This window comes from Pseudogymnoascus verrucosus (genome assembly GCF_001662655.1).
Source record: "Pseudogymnoascus verrucosus strain UAMH 10579 unplaced genomic scaffold scaffold_23, whole genome shotgun sequence".
NCBI lineage: Eukaryota > Fungi > Ascomycota > Leotiomycetes > Thelebolales > Thelebolaceae > Pseudogymnoascus > Pseudogymnoascus verrucosus.
Genome location: NW_017263674.1, coordinates 221,221 through 237,693, shown reverse-complemented (window position 1 = coordinate 237,693; position 16,473 = coordinate 221,221). Strand labels below are relative to the sequence as shown.

General features: G+C 52.0%; 9 protein-coding genes and 1 non-coding gene across 10 annotated transcripts; 6 read left to right on the top strand and 4 right to left on the bottom strand.

Moving 5' to 3' along the window:
* Nucleotides 1-204: 204 nt before the first annotated feature.
* On the bottom strand, nucleotides 205-293 carry VE01_05666 (the record flags this gene model as incomplete). The annotated part of the gene is made up of 1 exon: nucleotides 205-293. It is a non-coding gene; the product is annotated as a tRNA-Tyr (tRNA).
* A 123-nt stretch (nucleotides 294-416) lies between these two features.
* VE01_05665 (uncharacterized protein) lies at nucleotides 417-2,012 on the bottom strand. The gene is made up of 2 exons (XM_018275128.2): nucleotides 1,557-2,012; nucleotides 417-1,504 (listed from the first exon to the last, which is right to left on the bottom strand). The coding sequence occupies exons 1-2, from the start codon at nucleotides 1,989-1,991 to the stop codon at nucleotides 551-553; spliced, it is 1,389 nt and encodes a 462-aa protein (XP_018130127.1). The 5' UTR covers nucleotides 1,992-2,012; the 3' UTR covers nucleotides 417-550.
* A 22-nt stretch (nucleotides 2,013-2,034) lies between these two features.
* On the top strand, nucleotides 2,035-3,938 carry RRP3 (ribosomal RNA processing protein). The gene is made up of 2 exons (XM_018275127.2): nucleotides 2,035-2,375; nucleotides 2,425-3,938. Exons 1-2 carry the CDS (start codon nucleotides 2,184-2,186, stop codon nucleotides 3,688-3,690), a joined length of 1,458 nt encoding a protein of 485 aa, XP_018130126.1. The 5' UTR covers nucleotides 2,035-2,183; the 3' UTR covers nucleotides 3,691-3,938.
* Nucleotides 3,939-3,945: 7 nt separating this feature from the next.
* Nucleotides 3,946-5,443, bottom strand: VE01_05663 (uncharacterized protein). Its single transcript, XM_018275126.2, has 4 exons — nucleotides 5,109-5,443; nucleotides 5,010-5,052; nucleotides 4,193-4,958; nucleotides 3,946-4,139 (listed from the first exon to the last, which is right to left on the bottom strand). Exons 1-4 carry the CDS (start codon nucleotides 5,232-5,234, stop codon nucleotides 4,085-4,087), a joined length of 990 nt encoding a protein of 329 aa, XP_018130129.1. The 5' UTR covers nucleotides 5,235-5,443; the 3' UTR covers nucleotides 3,946-4,084.
* Nucleotides 5,444-5,531: 88 nt separating this feature from the next.
* Nucleotides 5,532-7,305, top strand: RMT1_2 (type I protein arginine N-methyltransferase Rmt1). The gene is made up of 5 exons (XM_018275125.2): nucleotides 5,532-5,734; nucleotides 5,794-5,807; nucleotides 5,872-5,891; nucleotides 5,947-6,056; nucleotides 6,112-7,305. The coding sequence occupies exons 1-5, from the start codon at nucleotides 5,682-5,684 to the stop codon at nucleotides 6,920-6,922; spliced, it is 1,008 nt and encodes a 335-aa protein (XP_018130128.1). The 5' UTR covers nucleotides 5,532-5,681; the 3' UTR covers nucleotides 6,923-7,305.
* Nucleotides 7,306-7,693: 388 nt separating this feature from the next.
* Nucleotides 7,694-9,418, top strand: URA9 (Dihydroorotate dehydrogenase (quinone), mitochondrial). The gene is made up of 2 exons (XM_018275124.2): nucleotides 7,694-9,124; nucleotides 9,192-9,418. Exons 1-2 carry the CDS (start codon nucleotides 7,782-7,784, stop codon nucleotides 9,277-9,279), a joined length of 1,431 nt encoding a protein of 476 aa, XP_018130131.1. The 5' UTR covers nucleotides 7,694-7,781; the 3' UTR covers nucleotides 9,280-9,418.
* A 238-nt stretch (nucleotides 9,419-9,656) lies between these two features.
* VE01_05660 (uncharacterized protein) lies at nucleotides 9,657-10,513 on the top strand. The gene has a single exon (XM_018275123.2). The coding sequence runs from the start codon at nucleotides 9,745-9,747 to the stop codon at nucleotides 10,318-10,320; it is 576 nt and encodes a 191-aa protein (XP_018130130.1). The 5' UTR covers nucleotides 9,657-9,744; the 3' UTR covers nucleotides 10,321-10,513.
* VE01_05659 (uncharacterized protein) lies at nucleotides 10,514-12,301 on the top strand. The gene has a single exon (XM_018275122.2). It carries the CDS (start codon nucleotides 10,635-10,637, stop codon nucleotides 12,204-12,206), a length of 1,572 nt encoding a protein of 523 aa, XP_018130217.1. The 5' UTR covers nucleotides 10,514-10,634; the 3' UTR covers nucleotides 12,207-12,301.
* Nucleotides 12,302-12,818: 517 nt separating this feature from the next.
* Nucleotides 12,819-13,829, top strand: VE01_05658 (uncharacterized protein). Its single transcript, XM_018275121.2, has 3 exons — nucleotides 12,819-13,072; nucleotides 13,158-13,407; nucleotides 13,487-13,829. Exons 1-3 carry the CDS (start codon nucleotides 12,823-12,825, stop codon nucleotides 13,659-13,661), a joined length of 675 nt encoding a protein of 224 aa, XP_018130218.2. The 5' UTR covers nucleotides 12,819-12,822; the 3' UTR covers nucleotides 13,662-13,829.
* On the bottom strand, nucleotides 13,098-16,460 carry VE01_05657 (uncharacterized protein). Its single transcript, XM_018275120.2, has 2 exons — nucleotides 16,104-16,460; nucleotides 13,098-16,030 (listed from the first exon to the last, which is right to left on the bottom strand). Exons 1-2 carry the CDS (start codon nucleotides 16,180-16,182, stop codon nucleotides 14,088-14,090), a joined length of 2,022 nt encoding a protein of 673 aa, XP_018130210.1. The 5' UTR covers nucleotides 16,183-16,460; the 3' UTR covers nucleotides 13,098-14,087.
* Nucleotides 16,461-16,473: the final 13 nt, after the last annotated feature.

The following is a 16,473-nucleotide window of genomic DNA, read 5'->3' as shown; positions in this document are numbered from 1 at the left end:
GGCGCGGGGTATTTCGCCGGTTTAGGGCAAAAAATTCACTCCAAAAAAAATCCAGACAGAGGGCGACATGGTAAGGAATAATGACGCCTAGCTCTAACGTAAAATACCTCAAAATCCGAGATTGAATACAGTTAAATAGATATATATTAAAAAAAAGCAAAAAAAGAATACCGTAGACGAGTTAACTCGTCTGAAGGGTTATAGTCCCTTCGCCCGGAATCGAACCGGGGGCCCCCGGATGATTTGCGTTACATTACAGTCCGATGCTCTAATCCAACTGAGCTACAAAGGGGTATTGGTGATGGGTTACCGCTTATGGAGACACTTGGATGCTATGTGGAATGATGGATATCCACGCAAAATCTCAAATCTCACTCACATCTTTCTACTCCTGTATGTCCCAGGGCGGTATGTTACGTAGTGTATTTGCAACCCATACATTCATTATATAGGTCAAATCAAGAACAGATTAACAGTAATAAAACTCTTTGTTCGCCAGCCGTACAATAGCCCCTAACTCCAACCTTTCCTATTCCTTAAATTCAGACATCTAACCAGCAGCAATCTCCTTCTCCTGCTCTTCCCAATTACCCTCTTCCTCGGCGTCCTCATTCACCTCCATCTCCGCATCTCCCTCCAGCCCCTCGCTATCCCACTCATCCACATCCATCTCATCGTACTCATCATCGTCATCCTCCTCCTCGCCATCCTTCTTGGCACCCGCACCGCTGGCCTTCTTCTCCCTCTTCTTCCTCTCTACGTTCTCCTTTTGGATCTTCTTCCTCGCCTCCTTCTCTTGTCTCCTCTTCTCCCAGACCTTATCCATCTCCTTCAGCTCCGCGGCGGTCTTGTTGATGTACTCGTGCCACATGACCTTTCCGTTGCAAACACCCTCCTCAACCTTGGTCATACGAAGTCTCATCCGCGGGCCCAACTCAACGAGCTTGACCGCACGCTTCTCAACGCCAGGCGCATCGCCCTCCTTTGCCTCCGCAGCTCTCGCACGTTGCCTCGCCTTGCTGTTGAGAACCTTTCTAGTCGTAGACTCTAGCATCTCAACCTCCGCGTCTGTCTCAACTTCACTTCCAGACGTCGCATCAGTCATGTACCCCTCGCCATTCTCGCCGCCAATCATGAAATCCGCAATATCCTCCAGCTTTCCCAGATTCGGTAAGCTAGCCTTGCTCTTCTTGTTGTTACCCTGGTGCAGCAGCTTCTCAGCAGCGTTAAGGCGGCGCAGCGGTCGTGACAGACCCGTCTTCTTGGTGGTGATGGCGTAGTGGCGGAGGTTGATAACGTATGAGCTGTCATCGTTGGGGTCGATTTCGCGGTTCAGGAGGAGAACGCGGCGGATGGATGAGAGTGGTGTGGCTTGGGGAGAGATGGGTGGGAATAGGGACTGGAACATGGTGGTTGTGAGGGACTCGAGGTGGCGGGGGACTTTGTTCTTGGACTCGGGCTTTGATTCATCGGCTGCTGGGGCTGTGAAGTTGTTCATGACGAGCTGGGGTGGGTTAGTTATGTCCAAATAATATACCATAATGCGCATAACATACCAACGGCGGTGAAAGGTATTCCTTTCCACCTCCCTTCGGGTGCTTCAGTGCCTTCTTAACGTCCTTGCAGAGCGAATATTTCTCGACTCTGAAGTGAAGCGTTGGTCCTCTCGGCGTAACAGCCAAGCGCATGTTCGTGTTCCCAGACTCCGACCTCGAGAAGAGCATAAGATGGGACACACCCAAGGGGCCAGCCATCGTAAGATAATCCCGCAGCCTATTCGACCTCCTCTCCTTCAGCCTCGCAGCAGTCCCAGGCTCCATCATCAATCGTACATCCTTGACCAACTGGCTTACACTCGGTCCCACCTCGCCAGCGCCAATGCGAATAACCATGCTCTTCGGCGTGCGATTGACCTGGTTCGCAGTGACGGCCTTGTTCTCGCCGCCCTTGGCCCCGACATGAGTGCGCTTCTTGGTGCGTTTATGTGCCATTTTGTGCGTCGTCTTGCAAGCTGGCAAGTTGCAGTTGGGGTTATGAAAAGTCAGGAATAATTTCGAGGCTGTAGTAACTTTGCGCTACAAATTAGCGCAGGGATTGCGATAAGCTGATAAAGATTTTCTCTGGAGCCACAACTTTCTTTCGCTGGACCGTTACTGGGACGCTTTTGAACATTAAACACCACAATGTCGTCTGTAATAAAAAAGAGGAAGATTACTAAAGATGTTGCATCTGGAGATGTACCAAAGACGACGAAAACAGTAGCGCCAGCAGCTCCAGCACGGAGTAGCAGCTCCCCCACACCTGAGGCTGCTGAGAAGGCGGGTGATGTGGAAGTCGACGCAGAAGATGTTGCGCCCAAGACATTCAAAGACCTCGTACGGACCCCGATGGACATTTGACATACTCAATACTAATTCCTTACAGGGAGTCATCGACTCGTTATGCGAAGCCTGCGAATCCCTTGGGTACAAGAGCCCAACCCCGATCCAGCAGGAATCAATACCCCCAGCCTTGGCTGGACGCGATCTCATCGGCCTCGCAGAGACTGGTAGTGGAAAGACGGCCGCATTTGCCCTGCCGATTCTACAAGCTCTGCTAGACAAACCGCAACCTCTGTTTGGTCTGGTTCTCGCCCCGACCCGTGAACTGGCATATCAGATCTCCAAGTCCTTCGAGGGCCTTGGAGCTCTCATCTCAGTCCGATGCGCCGTCATCGTCGGTGGCATGGACATGGTCACTCAATCCATAGCCCTAGGCAAGAAGCCGCATATCATCGTCGCGACACCCGGTCGTCTCCTTGACCACCTAGAGAACACCAAAGGCTTCTCCCTCCGCGCCCTAAAGTACCTCGTCATGGACGAAGCCGACCGACTCCTCGACCTCGACTTCGGCCCCATCCTCGACAAGATCCTCAAGGTCCTCCCCCGCGAGCGCCGCACCTACCTCTTCTCCGCCACCATGTCCTCCAAAGTCGAGTCCCTCCAACGCGCCTCCCTCCGCGACCCCCTCCGCGTGCAGATCAGCACCAACAAGTACCAAACCGTCTCGACCCTCCTTCAGAGCTACCTCTTCATCCCCCACCCCCACAAGGACACCTATCTCATCTACCTCCTCAACGACTTTGCCGGCCAGTCCGCTATCGTCTTCACCCGCACCGTGAACGAGACCCAGCGCCTTGCCATCCTCCTGCGCACACTCGGCTTCGGCGCCATCCCGCTGCACGGCCAGCTGTCGCAGTCGGCGCGTCTGGGCGCACTTAATAAGTTCCGCGCTGGCTCGCGCGAGATTCTCGTTGCTACTGATGTCGCGGCGCGTGGTCTTGATATTCCGTCCGTCGATGTCGTCCTGAACTACGATCTTCCCCCGGATAGCAAGACGTATATCCATCGTGTGGGTCGTACAGCGCGTGCGGGGAAGTCGGGACATGCGATTAGTATCGTCACGCAGTATGATGTGGAGATCTGGTTGAGGATTGAGGCGGCGCTGGGGATGAAGCAGAATGAGTATAAGTATGTTAAGGATGAGGTGATGGTGTTTAAGGCGAGGGTGGAGGAGGCACAGAGGCATGCGAGGAATGAGATGAAGAATTTGCATGGAGATCGTGGGAATAAGGGAGCTGTGCTGAAGGGGAGGAGACCAGCGAAGCCAGGGAAGAGGGGGAGAGACGAGATGGATAAGGAGGAGGGTTAAATTAAAGCTGAAAATAGGGATGGGTCTGGGATGTGGAGTATGGTGGCTTGCACGATTATTGTTATATTCATGAGGCGTCTTGTCGTGCGGTATATATCCGTAAAATGGCAACAATATTTCCAATATCTAAACGGCATTGATATACGCCAATAGTTTGCTCGTGATGTTTTTTTCTGTTAAGTGCTGTGGGATGAAAAGTTTAGGAAAGCAGGATGAAATAAATAATCTCAAATTAAAGCAGTAGATAGTAATTCCGTATGTGGTCCTTTTCGCACCAGATAAGTAGGCTTATTATTTCTGATATTATTTAATGATATTCCTGGGTATCTTAATTAAGCTCCATGAAGCGACGCCACAATAGATTCCAACTTTTAAAACTCAAACCTGCCCTCTATTAAGCCTTCAACCTGGCGCCAGCAATATCGTTTTGCGAATCCTTCAGCAGAAAGCTACAACGGAGTATCAGTAAACGCAACATTACACACAACACTAGGGAACTTACTTATAAAACAACACCGTCGGAAACACCGTCCCCAGATGCCACAACGCATGCGCATCCAAATGCCCCCCTATCGGCGGGAAATCCAACAACTCCAAACTCATGGCAATCATGACCCAAGCTACCACAAGTCCCGGCCACACCGCCCACATGCGCTTCGACTCCCGATACCGCGTGATGGAGAACCAAGTCCACATCGCATTCTGCAGAATTCCCGCTGCGATATTCGCAGCCATGTTATACGTGTAGTCCCAGGAGTAGTACTTCAGGTACGTGACGTGCGCTAGGAACAGGATAATGCACAGCGTCGTCCACGCGCGGACTACGCTCTTTGCCCGCGCGCCGCCCTTGTCGAGACGGAAGACGCGGATGGGGGTGTAGTACAGGCCGTATAGCACATTCGCGCCGGCGCCGAAGTAATCCAGCTCCTCCGTCAACTGGAAGTCCCGAGTATGGAAGATGGAGCTGGCAATCCAGCTAGCCATGCCGACGTACGCGAGGTTGACATAGTATTTGCGCAGCGGGTATGACTCTGGTATGAACTTGCGGATCTTGTGGAGGCCCTGGTAGTGCGCGGCGTAGTTGAGGAGGGAGAAGATGACGGAGAGGGGCTCTTGCATGCCGAGGATGCGGTGGAAGGGCCATTTGCCGTGGAATTGGACGATGGGGAGGGGAGGCTCGGAGGTGACGCGCATGTCGGTGATTATGTGCTGGCAGGTGTAGTCGCATTCGGCGGGGCACGTCCAGAGGAGCAGGCGGTGGAAGAGGGCTGGTCGCGTGGTCAGTTGGGGGAGAGCTGTGGGGGGAGCGCGGAACGTACCAACGGAGGAGTCGCCATTCTTGCAGTTCTCTGTTTTGCACACCTGGAGACTGGTTAGGAGGGGAATGGACAGGAGGAAGCTGGGGCAGTTCGACGGACCTCTAGGCATTTCCGAAACTCCGGCAGCCTGTCACCCACTGAGGCATTGGTGGTCCCAATCAAGAGGCATAGGGCGAGAAGGAGAAAAGGGAGGCCTCCAATGTTTCGTAGATACCTCAGTATCATCTTGAATAGTGACAATTGGAGGTCTGGGCCAAGCCTTGGAGGTTATAGTTGACTCTTGGGAGCAACTCTTGTTTTGCTGTGATGCTGGTCCTACGATGCACCATCAAGACATGCGGCCCAAATCCGCATCCCAGAACAGTCTAGCGCCATCTTGAGCGGCTATAACCGTGGAGAAAACTGGCTCTCGAATCATAACGGCCATTTTGAATTTTAACGGGCATTTACAGTGGGGGAGATAAAAATTCAGGATGTAAATAAAAAGATCGGGTTCGCCCCCAGTGCGTTAAGTCTTGGCATCATACATTCCCCACGCAAACACCCCTCCATTCTCTCTTTCTTATATTTCTCTCACCGCAACAAAACCTTCTTGTATAAACATCTTACTTCTGTTTTTGCAGCGCACCCTTCCTCAATACCCTTACCTATCTATCCCTACGATCTCCAACTATGGCGACCGATCTCAAGACCCTGGCGCCGTCCGAGGCCCATTACTTCAACAGGTGCGTGCATGGAGATGTTCGAGAATTTGTAGACAAGCTTTTGCTAATATTCTTGCCAGTTACAACCACCATGGTATGCACATACACAGCGCCACCTATCCCTGTTCCCCTCCGCTAACCAGACTTTCGCAATAAAGGCATTCACGAGGAGATGTTGGTAGCTATGCCCGTTTCCCAGGTTGCAGAAATCCCTTATCTGACAATTTTCGCAGAAAGATGAGGTCCGAACCAGGTCATACATGAACGCTATTGTGCAGAACAAGCACCTGTTCAAGGACAAGGTTGTGCTCGATGTTGGCTGTGGAACTGGTATTCTCAGCATGTAAGTTGCTACACTCTGTCGCTCACTATGCGCCGCCACTGACTTCAGTGTCCAGGTTCGCGGCCAAGGCTGGCGCAAAGCACGTTATCGGTGTCGACATGTCTACGATTATTGGCAAGGCAAAGGAGATTGTCGAGGTCAACGGCCTGTCCGACAAGATCACCCTCCTACAAGGAAAGATGGAGGATGTTGTGCTCCCATTTGACAAGGTTGACATCATCATCTCCGAGTGGATGGGATACTTCCTTCTCTACGAGTCCATGTTGGACACCGTCCTCTGGGCCAGAGACAAGTACCTCGTTCCCAACGGACTGATCTTCCCCGACAAGGCCACCATCTTCATGGCTGGTATCGAGGACGGTGAGTACAAGGATGAGAAGATTGGCTTCTGGGACAACGTCTACGGATTCGACTACTCTCCCCTCAAGAAGACCGCTCTCACCGAGCCCCTCGTCGACACCGTCGAGATCAAGGCCGTTGTCACCGACCCCACCGCCGTCCTCACTCTCGATCTCTACACCTGCACCATCGCCGACCTTGCCTTCACCTCCCCCTTTGTCCTAGAGGCCCGCCGCGATGACTTCGTCCACGCCCTTATCGCGTGGTTCGATATCGACTTCACCGCCTGCCACAAGGCCATCCGCTTCTCCACCGGCCCACACACCAAGTACACCCACTGGAAGCAGACCGTCTTCTACCTGCGTGAGGTCCTTACCGTGCAGCAAGGCGAGAAGATCGAGGGTGTCCTCACCAACAAGCCCAATGAGCAGAACCCGCGTGACCTCGACGTCAAGATCTCGTACAAGCTCGAGACCGAGGACGTCACGAGGACGGCCGAGGGCGCGTGCGAGTACAAGATGTGTTAGAGGGGGTGTTGAGTGGTGTTTTGGGACGGCACCTGGCGGCTTAGAGCGCGGACCGTTCCCACTTGATCTATGGTTTTGATTTTGCGGAATGTGGATGGATGAATGAATGCGTTTTGTTATTTAGATTGGCGTTCAGATGGGCCGGGCATAGGGATAGCTCCTACTTATGATGCATAGTTACGGTACGACATAATGTCACGAACCAGACACGCGGTTGCATATAATAGTCGACGCAGCCTGAAAAGCGTTTTGACTGACCATTGAGTCGGATTAGAAGGAATATAAGGGATTGATCTAAAAGAAATCGGTTTGCCATGTGAGAGGTGTTGAAATGACTGCTCGGTGAGATTCATGTGTAGTAGATCAGGTAATATTACTGCAGGTAGTACTGTCAGAAGTTTTCATGTAGGACAATGATGCTGTAGCCAAGATCCTTAAATCTAGATTTCCGCCACGCCGAGGAGATGGAAGGCTGGCTTGCCGCATTTGATCATCACCAGCCTGACTTTCTCTCTAATCACAGTGAATCAGAAGACTCCTATTAATTTAGTGGTACATTTATAATTTTTCTACTACGCACACTGAATTTCTCCATGTAAACTACCATTTCCTTTAAAAAAGTAAAACCCCATAATAAATCCGTGGCGCCCTTACCTTATCGATCTACATCTCCATGATCCGCCGCGATAACTCTAAATTTTTATTCTGCCAGGGATCCCTCCGCGACGTCGGGACTAGCCGAAAAAAACATTTGAAACCTCCCCGACCTCACTTCCTCCCCCAACACCTCCCCCCGCCAATTGAACACCCACACTCCTCATCTACACAGCGGAGGACACCCCTCACCAATCCCCTAACGATGAGCTTCCTACCGCGCCTTTCGCGCACCCCCCTCGCCCTCCGTACCCTCACGCGCCCAACCCTCCCCCGCGCCCCAGCACGCCTCACCCGCCTCTCCTCCACGACCAGCACCCCTCCTCCCCCCTCCCGCATCGTCACAGCTCTCAAGCGCCTCGTCACCACGACCTTCATTACCACCGCCCTCCTCATAACCTACCTCTCCACAACCGACACCCGCTTCACAGCCCTGCACCGCCATCTCATCGTGCCCTCTCTCCGCTACCTCGTTCCCGACCCAGAACAAGCACACTCCCTCACCCTTACCGCGCTCTCAACACTCTACACCCTCGGTCTCCACCCCCGTGAGCGGACCCCCTCCGCCGGTCCAGACCTCAGCACCACAATCTTCGGCCACGTCCTCACCTCCCCCCTCGGCACCTCCGCCGGAATCGACAAGAACGCCTCCGTCCCCGACGCCCTCCTCGCCCTCGGCGCCGCATACACTGAAGTCGGCGGTATAGTGCCTAAGCCCCAAGCCGGAAACCCCCAGCCGCGCCTCTTCCGCATCCCCTCACAAAACGCCCTGATCAACCGTTTCGGACTCAACTCCCTTGGCGCCGACGCTGTCGCTGCGCGTCTCCGCGAGCGCGTCCGTCGTTACGCAATCTCTGCCGGATTTGGCGGTGGCGATGATGGAGAACGTCGCGTGCTTGATGGCGAGGCGGGTGTGCCGCCGGGATCGCTGGTGGAGGGGAAGTTGATGGGTGTGCAGATTGGGAAGAACGCAAGTACGCCTGATGATATTGACTCTGTCGTCGCGGATTACGTGTACTGCGTTCAGCGCCTCGCGCGCTACGCTGACGTGCTGGTGGTTAACGTGTCCAGCCCCAACACGGCTGGGCTGAGAGATCTGCAGGCGCAGGCGCCGTTGACGGCGATTTTGAAGGCCGTTGTTAAGGCTGCGGGGGAGACAGACAGGAAGGTCGCGCCAAGGGTTATGGTTAAGGTTTCCCCTGATGAGAATGAAGCGAAGCAGGTGGAGGGGATCTGTAACGCGGTGTGGGATTCGGGCGTTGACGGGGTCATCGTTGGAAACACGACTAAGAGGCGGCCGGCGCCTGTTCCCGCTGGGTTCGTCCTGCCGGCGGAGGAGGAGAGGATACTAAGGGAGGAGGCTGGAGGTTATTCGGGACCGCAGCTGTTTGAGGGGACGGTGGATTTGGTGAGGAAGTATAGGAAGGAGTTGGATAAGGGGAGGAGTGGGGAGAGGAAGACGGTGTTTGGGAGTGGGGGGGTTACGAATGGAAAGGAGGCGCTGAAGGTTTTGGAGGCGGGTGCGGATATGGTGCAGATTTATACAGCGTGAGTTTTATCCCCTTTTATCTTTTTGCGACCTACAGGGATATGGAAGACTGACAAAATTCAACAGACTCGTCTACGGCGGCGCTGGAACGCTCACCAAGATCAAGCATGAGATGCGTCGCGAGATTGACCGCAACACACCGCGTAGCGACTAAACCAAACTAACCTCCCACCTCCCTTGAGGAAGATGTATGTGAGAACAAGAGACAGAGAGAGAGAAGATGGAATTATACCTAGAGTGTTGTATCAAGTAGCCTAGACATTGTATAAACAAAAAATCCAACAAAGTTCAATTACCATCAAAATCAATCATCAAATGAAGTAAATTGTCTTCGAGCCTAGGATCAGATGAGCAAGTAGCTTCATATATTGATCTATACTATATAGGAAGGTCTCTTTGTTGCGTAACCTGTACTAACTCGATCGGCGTGGTCTAGGCTGACTGCCTGGCATGGGCCTATTAAGTGAGTCACGGCGGGCATATAACCCGCCGAAGCTTACAGCCTCGTAGAAACGGCGCCGTTCATTTTCGATTCGCAATCAGCGTAAAGCAACTCATCGCATTCCACCACTATTAAACCGATACAAACATCTCCATCCATCCCAACCCTTCAATAAACATGGCCTCCTCATTCAGATCAGAGCGTCTAATGTACTGCGGCCTAGAAGACACTCCCCGCGACAAAGCCTTCATCCACTCGATCCTTTCCGACCGCACCAGCTCCGAGAACGCAACAAACTACCTCGTCAAGCCCGCGTCCTCAGCGGATGTAGACAGCTTCATGCGCGGCTTCCGCGAGGCCTTTCTCGGAGTCCTAGTCTGCATCCCCAACCCCTCCGCCCCGCAAACCCCGAGTATCATCGGATATGTAAATCTCCAACACACTACGCATCCGCATCACAGGAGTTGTACGATGAGTATTCGGATCGTCCCAGCGGCGCAGGGGAGGGGTTATGGGTCTGAGGCTATTAAGTGGGTATTAGAGTGGGGATTCCTGGTTGCGGGGTTGCATAGGGTGAGCATTGGGTGTTTCTCTTTCAATGAGGGGGCGAGGAGATTGTATGAGCGGTTGGGGTTCGTGGTGGAGGGGAGGACGAGAGAGGTGGCGTGGAAGAATGGGGGATGGCATGATTGTATTGAGATGGGTATGTTGGAGGGGGAGTGGAGGGAAAAGTATTTCAAGGTAGAGGGATGAAATTATACGCCACGATAACCACAAGGCTGGTCAATTTCTCATATGGTAGTGGGACTTGGGGCTCGGATAAGAGACCCTTCTATATATAAGGCATAGTATAAGCTTGATGGTGGAGTTATGGCAATAGGACCCTGTTGCGCTGTGAAGGGAAATGTGATGGGGTGTCCTATGTAATGTAAATCTTGGCCAGCCAACCAAAGTTGTTCCCCAAGGCGCTTCAAAAAACAGTCTGACTGCAAATTTGTCAACATAGACTTTGCGCTTCGCCCCCAAGAACGATAAATCCAGATAATTTTTATCGATGCAACTCCTCAATGCAGCTCCTCGATCTCCCAGCCGAGCTTCTACTAGCTATTGGAGGCGAACTCCATTCACAAAATGAGCTAGCGGCGTTCTTAAGGGTAAATCAATACCTCTACAATTTACTAACCCCCTCGCTCTACCGTCGCGATGCGGTCGACCAAAAGTCGCCATTTTGGGCAGCATGGACGGGCCAGCTCAAAACTCTACAGAATGCGCAGTCCGTTGGAATAATATCTGATATCGACATGGGCAAGCTGCTCCACCTCGCGGCCGGGAATAACCAAGTATATATCCTCGAATATCTCTTGCACGTAGAACATAATTTCGCCCTGAAGTGGGTGTCCTGCCCACAGATCCAGGGCGACTGCTCCACAACGCCATTAGCAGCTGCATCTCAAAGCGGACATTATGATGCCGTCAAGGTCCTCCTCAGCCATGGAGCGGATTATACTATCACCGGTTATAAAGGTCGCACGCCGCTGCATCTAGCTGCTATGTTTGGCTACCCTATAGTCGTGCAGCTTCTTTTAGACCATGGTGCAGACGTCTCAGCTATCGAAGAGCGGCAATGGACCGCCCTGCATTACGCCTGCAGCAATGGAGAGCTAGATGTCGCAAAGTTGCTTATTGACAGAGGTGCAGACGTTTCTGCTATCGAAGAGCGGCAATCGATGCCTCTGCATTTCGCCTGCAGCAACGGAAACATAGATGTCGCAAAGCTGCTTATTGACAGAGGTGCAGACGTCTCCACTTTTGACGGACGGCAATGGACGCCTCTAGATTTCGCCTGTAGCAACGGAAACCTAGATATCGTAATGCTGCTTGTTAACAGAGGTGCAGAGGTCTGCACGGGTAACCGCGAAAACCGCTCGCCAATCTATATGGCTGTCAAATCAAAGAATCTAGAGCTGGTCAGTTTTCTACTAAGCATGGGCTGCGATCCCATGAGTCGGGAAAAAGATGGGTCAACCTTGTTGCATAGGGCTGCGAGATATAATCAACACGAGATGTGCGAGCTGCTCATCAGCCATGGGAGTCAAGTCTCTGCTAGAACGAATTTGGGGGCAGCGGTGCTTGACTGGGCGGCAAAGGGGGCGGATGCTCGCATGATCACAATTCTTCTAGGGGCAGGTGCCGAGGTTACATCAACAAACGTCAAAGGCTTGTCAGCACTTCATCGAGCAGCAGCTTATGCGCCACTAGATGCGCTGAAGTTGCTGATTGATGCCGGTAGTGATGTCAATTTAAGGTGTTTCGAAGGTGGCGGGTACACGCCGCTGTTCGAAGCGTTGCGCAAGTGTCGCCTAGATGCCATGAGGATCCTGCTCGACGAAGGTGCGGATGTGAATGCTAAGCTGGATAAGGGAAACACACTGCTTCATGCCGCCGCCGGCGCCAGAGGGATACCTATTGATATAGTGCGGCTCCTAGTTGAAAGGGGCGCTAATACGGCAGCACGGGACGGTCGTGACAGGACTCCGCTGGACGTGGCTCTGGCTGTAGGAAATTATGGCGTTGGGGAATTTCTTTCGGGAAATGAGCCTGTTGGTTTACATCTAGACTCTGATGAAGAGATGTATTAGTGGGCACTTGCAAAGGCTGATAGATACGGGTAGGGACTGAAGGCTGGTGGATGAGAACGATTGAAGTGAGCCCTGCATTCTTCACATATACCCCACGCCTTCTTTTAATAATAGAAACTTAAACCTTTAGTCCTATCTGTGTGGTGAAAAAAGGGGACCATACGCGGTGTAGTTTGAGTAGTGAGGGCATAGGTGACTTGAATTGCTCTAACACTATGAGAAAGGGCAGGAGAAACGGAAATGCCAAATCCATGCCAAGGAGGAGTGTGTAAAAATAGCTCCCCCCCCCCCCACCCGAACACGTCGGCGCCCCGGGTCGTCAGAAATTAATTGATAGAGATGAATAAACATCTAGAGTGCTCTCTGCAGGATAGTTCTATTAATATATCGACACATCAATCATAATAGTGATGTACATTTGCAAAGGCTGAAGAGATGGGTTCATACGGTGACTAAGTATTCTACATTTACGACGTTTGATTTGAATGGTTAGCGAAGAAGACCTTGGCGACGAGAATTGAAGGGATTCATAGGTCGTATATCGAACAGCTGAAGGATCGAAGGATCGAAGGATCACGGCCCAAATGCAAAAACAACAATGAAATCCGGCGCCGCAATGAACCCCTTAAATAACGTTGAATATCCCCTCCCATTTCAATCGTCACTGCCCCCGATTCTTCCTAAACTCCAACCTCAAATCCCCGTCACAAAAATGTTTAAAATGGCCCCTTCCAGAATATTCGTCGCCACCATGATCGTAGTGGTATCGGCCTCATACCCCGAGTTTACCCCAGGAAAAGGCCTTCCCTCCCTCGAAGAACTCGGCTTGACCTCCGAGCAGCTCTTCACCACGCCCCCCCCAGCCCGTAAGTCCCACCTACCCCCATAACACCACCCACTCCCGCACCCCATTTTATCACCCCAGCAAACGAACTAACCAACCATCCACAGTCGCGACCCGGGTTGATGATAAATACACACAGCACACCCGCTGCCGTAGCTCTAGCGAGGGATCCGAATATGCCGCCAACGTCGACGACGTAATTGCGTGCTACAACTACCTCGTCGCCCTCGGCGACTATACCTGCAGAGAACGCGAACTCTGCAGGATTGGCAGCGCTAAGATTAGTGGGTTAAACAAGAACGGACATAGAGCGAATTTGGGTTGGGACGTTCCATACGTTTTCTCTACCGCGAAGTGGTAAGAGTTACATACTTCCTTCCCTACTCTCCCGTGCTTGGTTTTCTCTCTGGCTCGCGTAACTAACTGGTAGATGTAGCTGGGATGCGGCACTGGGACTGCAATGGATCTTTACAAATTGTAACGAGGGTGGAAAAGTCATGGGGTATAAGGAGGTGGGTGGTGGAGAATATCTGATCGCGGCTACTCGCTCCAACATCGTTTTCGCAGCGGTTGTGGATCCTCGTCCTGTGGATCTTTGGAAGATCTCCTGAAAATAACCAGAGCCATGCTGTCGTGGAGAGTGAGAGGTCTCTGTTAAGACAATTTTGCTGTGGATATCCATTAGTTTGACGTGGATTTCTTTAAAATAAAATAATATCTCCTGTTGGCGAATTCCTTCTCTTGACTCTCCGCTTGCAATGTTACACCATCGGAATCTCAACAACTGCCGTCTTTGGTTGGTCCATCTCGCACACCTATAACACGCTCCCTGGTGGTGGTGGCGTACAGGGCTGGTTTGAGGGCTCCCTACTTGCTATACACCTCCACTTGTGTATCCCCACGATAAGTGATGGCTTCTGGAGCCAAAACTTATAAACCATCCACAGATGACAAAGTTCGCACTCACCGTGGAAGACTTATACCTATTTACTAAAGAGAACTATCGGTGCGATCTAGCTAAGGCAACGAGCTACTGATCACACTCTGATACTTCGTAAGATATCCACCACTAAACGGAGATACGCCTGCTGGAGTAGAGTCGCTATGACTGGGCTAGTCTCGTCGGCTTCAGTCGGAAGGTTGAAATACTCAAGACCACCGATGCAGGATTTCACCGCGTCGTGATACCGAGATCCCATCGTCGCGCGGACTTGCTCGAGCAGAGACGGCTCGTCTATGAGAAGGCGGCTCCTGATGTTCTTGAGATCTTGTAGAGAATCCTTCGAATAAACCTTCTTTTCCTGAGACTCGTCCATTGTTCCCGGAGATTTGTTCTTCTCTCCAGTAGACACAGAGGGCTGCCCAAAGCCGAGAATCTCCTCGGCCGGTTTCCACAAGGCAATCTCAAGCAAGATAATTCCTAGGCTGTAAATGTCAAAGGTCTTGCGGTAAGTCTTCCTGTCGAAGCCCTGGTAGTCTGGATGGGCGTATACAGCCCAAGTATCCGGAGCCGCGGTCGTAGTAAGGTCAGTTTCGTCCGGGCGGGAGTATTCGAAGCCGCTGATGAATGGCTGGGAGTAGTCCGGACGTCCATTCTGCGTTAGGACAAGTATGCTTTCGTCGCGGAGGCCTTTATGTAGCCAGTTGACGGCGTGTAGAAAGTAGAGAGAGGTCACAAGCTCCTTGGCAAGACGGATGCGGCTCTGGAGAGGGGGGAGGCTATTTTGCTGTAGCAATAGTTGGGATAGAGAGATGGTTTCTGCCAACTGCGGTGTTGCGTAGGGCACTTGATAGATAAGCCCAAAGCGCTCGTTGATTTCGTCATCAAAGTATCCGGCGCATAGCGGCACGCGGAACTGTGTTGGCCGCTTGTCTATGTGGAGAATGGCTGCTAAGCGCTCTAGGTTGGCCGTGGCGAGAGGCGTAGGGCCGTAATAGAATTTGCCATGCTCATCTTTATGTCGAGTGATGCGGTAGGCCTTCCACTCTACCCAAGCTGCCGCTCCCAGATAGGTTGCCGGGGTCCGGCCGTTGCCTGTCGCCCTGGTGTGGTCGAACTTTAGATTATCTAGCTCCCTCCCCTGGAGTTTAAGACCCGTTACCTCTCTATTCTTTGGCACACCAATTTGTAGGCTAGCTACATGATATCGAAATTCTGTCAGCTGGGTAAATAGCGTCTCTCGACGCTCTAGTATAGAGATTGTTGAGACAGACTCGCTGACTGAAGCTTGTCTATCTACAAAGTCACCAAGAGGCAGCCAGGCGCGTGTTTCCGACTCAATACTGGCATGGCTAGTTGCAATCTCGACTGCCTCAATAAGCTCCTTCATCTCGCTAATGGAGCTCGTCATCTGCAGCATAGCCATGCACGTCTCCTTCGTCTGTTCAATCAGGATGCTCATCTGGTGATCACCAAGAGTCTCATGTAGGTAGTCTGTTAGCTCCTTTAGACGCCTAACGTGGGTCTGGAATGCTTCTTTATCACTTAGGGCCCAGCGAATGCGGCCGGGCTGTTTAGCAACGTCTGCTATACCCTGGCCGATATCTACAACTCGTCTCAAACTCCTTGTTAATAGGGTTCTCTTCTTGTTGTTGAGCTGGTCCTCCATGGGCCTAAGAATGCTGCAAAACTGCTCTATGTCGACGCCCTTAAGATCTTCTTTCCCATTAGCTAGATGCAGCTCTTTAGCCATACTAGTTCCTTGGGCCGCTGCGATGTCGATGCCGGGGAGCAGGATACAGTCAGATCGTAGACTTATCTTCTGGATCTTGTCGATTATCATTTTCATCTCGCTCAGAAGGGCTATAATAGTTGCCCGATTTGCTTTTAGCTTCCGATCGAACTTCGAATGATTCTCGGGTTCCGAAAGGCCAGAAAGATCGCCCCAGTCTAGGAGGCGAGTGCATTCGAGCCGCAGCCTCAGCCTTAGCGATTCACAGTGCTCTGGCATGTCGGCCGCATCCTCAAATATCCCGTAACCTACCAATATGCGACGTTAGCATACGATCTAGGATGGAGGTCCCGTTGGGGAAGGGTTATGCTCGTTACGAACCCATCTTAATCCCTTCAAATATTTGAAAAGTGATTGAAGCTGCACCAAGACCAAGGCCGGCTAAAGAAACAGGATCCATTATCGCATATCACAGACCGCAGCCTTGTAAAAGCGTTAAGGAAGAGGCAACGGGGTTTCGAGCAAGCGTGCGATACTTGTATATTACATGTAGCAAGATAAGTTGGTAGGCGATGGTCTTTACAGTGGAAGATAAGATTTGACCGAGTAAAAAGAGGATGCAATGCCAGCAGACGTTGTCTCGGTGTGCCTCTCTGTGCAAAATGCAGCATGTTTGTTTGTTAGAGCAATTGTAGCTAGCCTGCGCCACGGGGGACCGACCCTAGACCGGGCCATGGGGCGGTCCGGTCCG

Bases quoted from the DNA above. Each gene is read 5' to 3' on its own strand.
- RMT1_2 (XM_018275125.2), top strand. From the start codon at position 5,682: ATGGCGACCGATCTCAAGACCCTGGCGCCGTCCGAGGCCCATTACTTC. The intron at 5,892-5,946 runs GTAGCTATGCCC...CAATTTTCGCAG, and splicing joins GCATTCACGAGGAGATGTTG to AAAGATGAGGTCCGAACCAG. The intron at 6,057-6,111 runs GTAAGTTGCTAC...TTCAGTGTCCAG, and splicing joins GGAACTGGTATTCTCAGCAT to GTTCGCGGCCAAGGCTGGCG.
- VE01_05659 (XM_018275122.2), top strand. From the start codon at position 10,635: ATGCAGCTCCTCGATCTCCCAGCCGAGCTTCTACTAGCTATTGGAGGC.
- VE01_05657 (XM_018275120.2), bottom strand. From the start codon at position 16,182: ATGGATCCTGTTTCTTTAGCCGGCCTTGGTCTTGGTGCAGCTTCAATC. The intron at 16,031-16,103 runs GTTCGTAACGAG...GCATATTGGTAG, and splicing joins ATTTGAAGGGATTAAGATGG to GTTACGGGATATTTGAGGAT.
- VE01_05660 (XM_018275123.2), top strand. From the start codon at position 9,745: ATGGCCTCCTCATTCAGATCAGAGCGTCTAATGTACTGCGGCCTAGAA.
- URA9 (XM_018275124.2), top strand. From the start codon at position 7,782: ATGAGCTTCCTACCGCGCCTTTCGCGCACCCCCCTCGCCCTCCGTACC. The intron at 9,125-9,191 runs GTGAGTTTTATC...AAAATTCAACAG, and splicing joins ATGGTGCAGATTTATACAGC to ACTCGTCTACGGCGGCGCTG.
- VE01_05658 (XM_018275121.2), top strand. From the start codon at position 12,823: ATGAACCCCTTAAATAACGTTGAATATCCCCTCCCATTTCAATCGTCA. The intron at 13,073-13,157 runs GTAAGTCCCACC...AACCATCCACAG, and splicing joins CACCACGCCCCCCCCAGCCC to TCGCGACCCGGGTTGATGAT. The intron at 13,408-13,486 runs GTAAGAGTTACA...TGGTAGATGTAG, and splicing joins GTTTTCTCTACCGCGAAGTG to CTGGGATGCGGCACTGGGAC.
- VE01_05665 (XM_018275128.2), bottom strand. From the start codon at position 1,991: ATGGCACATAAACGCACCAAGAAGCGCACTCATGTCGGGGCCAAGGGC. The intron at 1,505-1,556 runs GTATGTTATGCG...AACCCACCCCAG, and splicing joins AATACCTTTCACCGCCGTTG to CTCGTCATGAACAACTTCAC.
- RRP3 (XM_018275127.2), top strand. From the start codon at position 2,184: ATGTCGTCTGTAATAAAAAAGAGGAAGATTACTAAAGATGTTGCATCT. The intron at 2,376-2,424 runs GTACGGACCCCG...AATTCCTTACAG, and splicing joins CCAAGACATTCAAAGACCTC to GGAGTCATCGACTCGTTATG.
- VE01_05663 (XM_018275126.2), bottom strand. From the start codon at position 5,234: ATGATACTGAGGTATCTACGAAACATTGGAGGCCTCCCTTTTCTCCTT. The intron at 5,053-5,108 runs GTCCGTCGAACT...ACCAGTCTCCAG, and splicing joins AGTTTCGGAAATGCCTAGAG to GTGTGCAAAACAGAGAACTG. The intron at 4,959-5,009 runs GTACGTTCCGCG...CCACGCGACCAG, and splicing joins GAATGGCGACTCCTCCGTTG to CCCTCTTCCACCGCCTGCTC.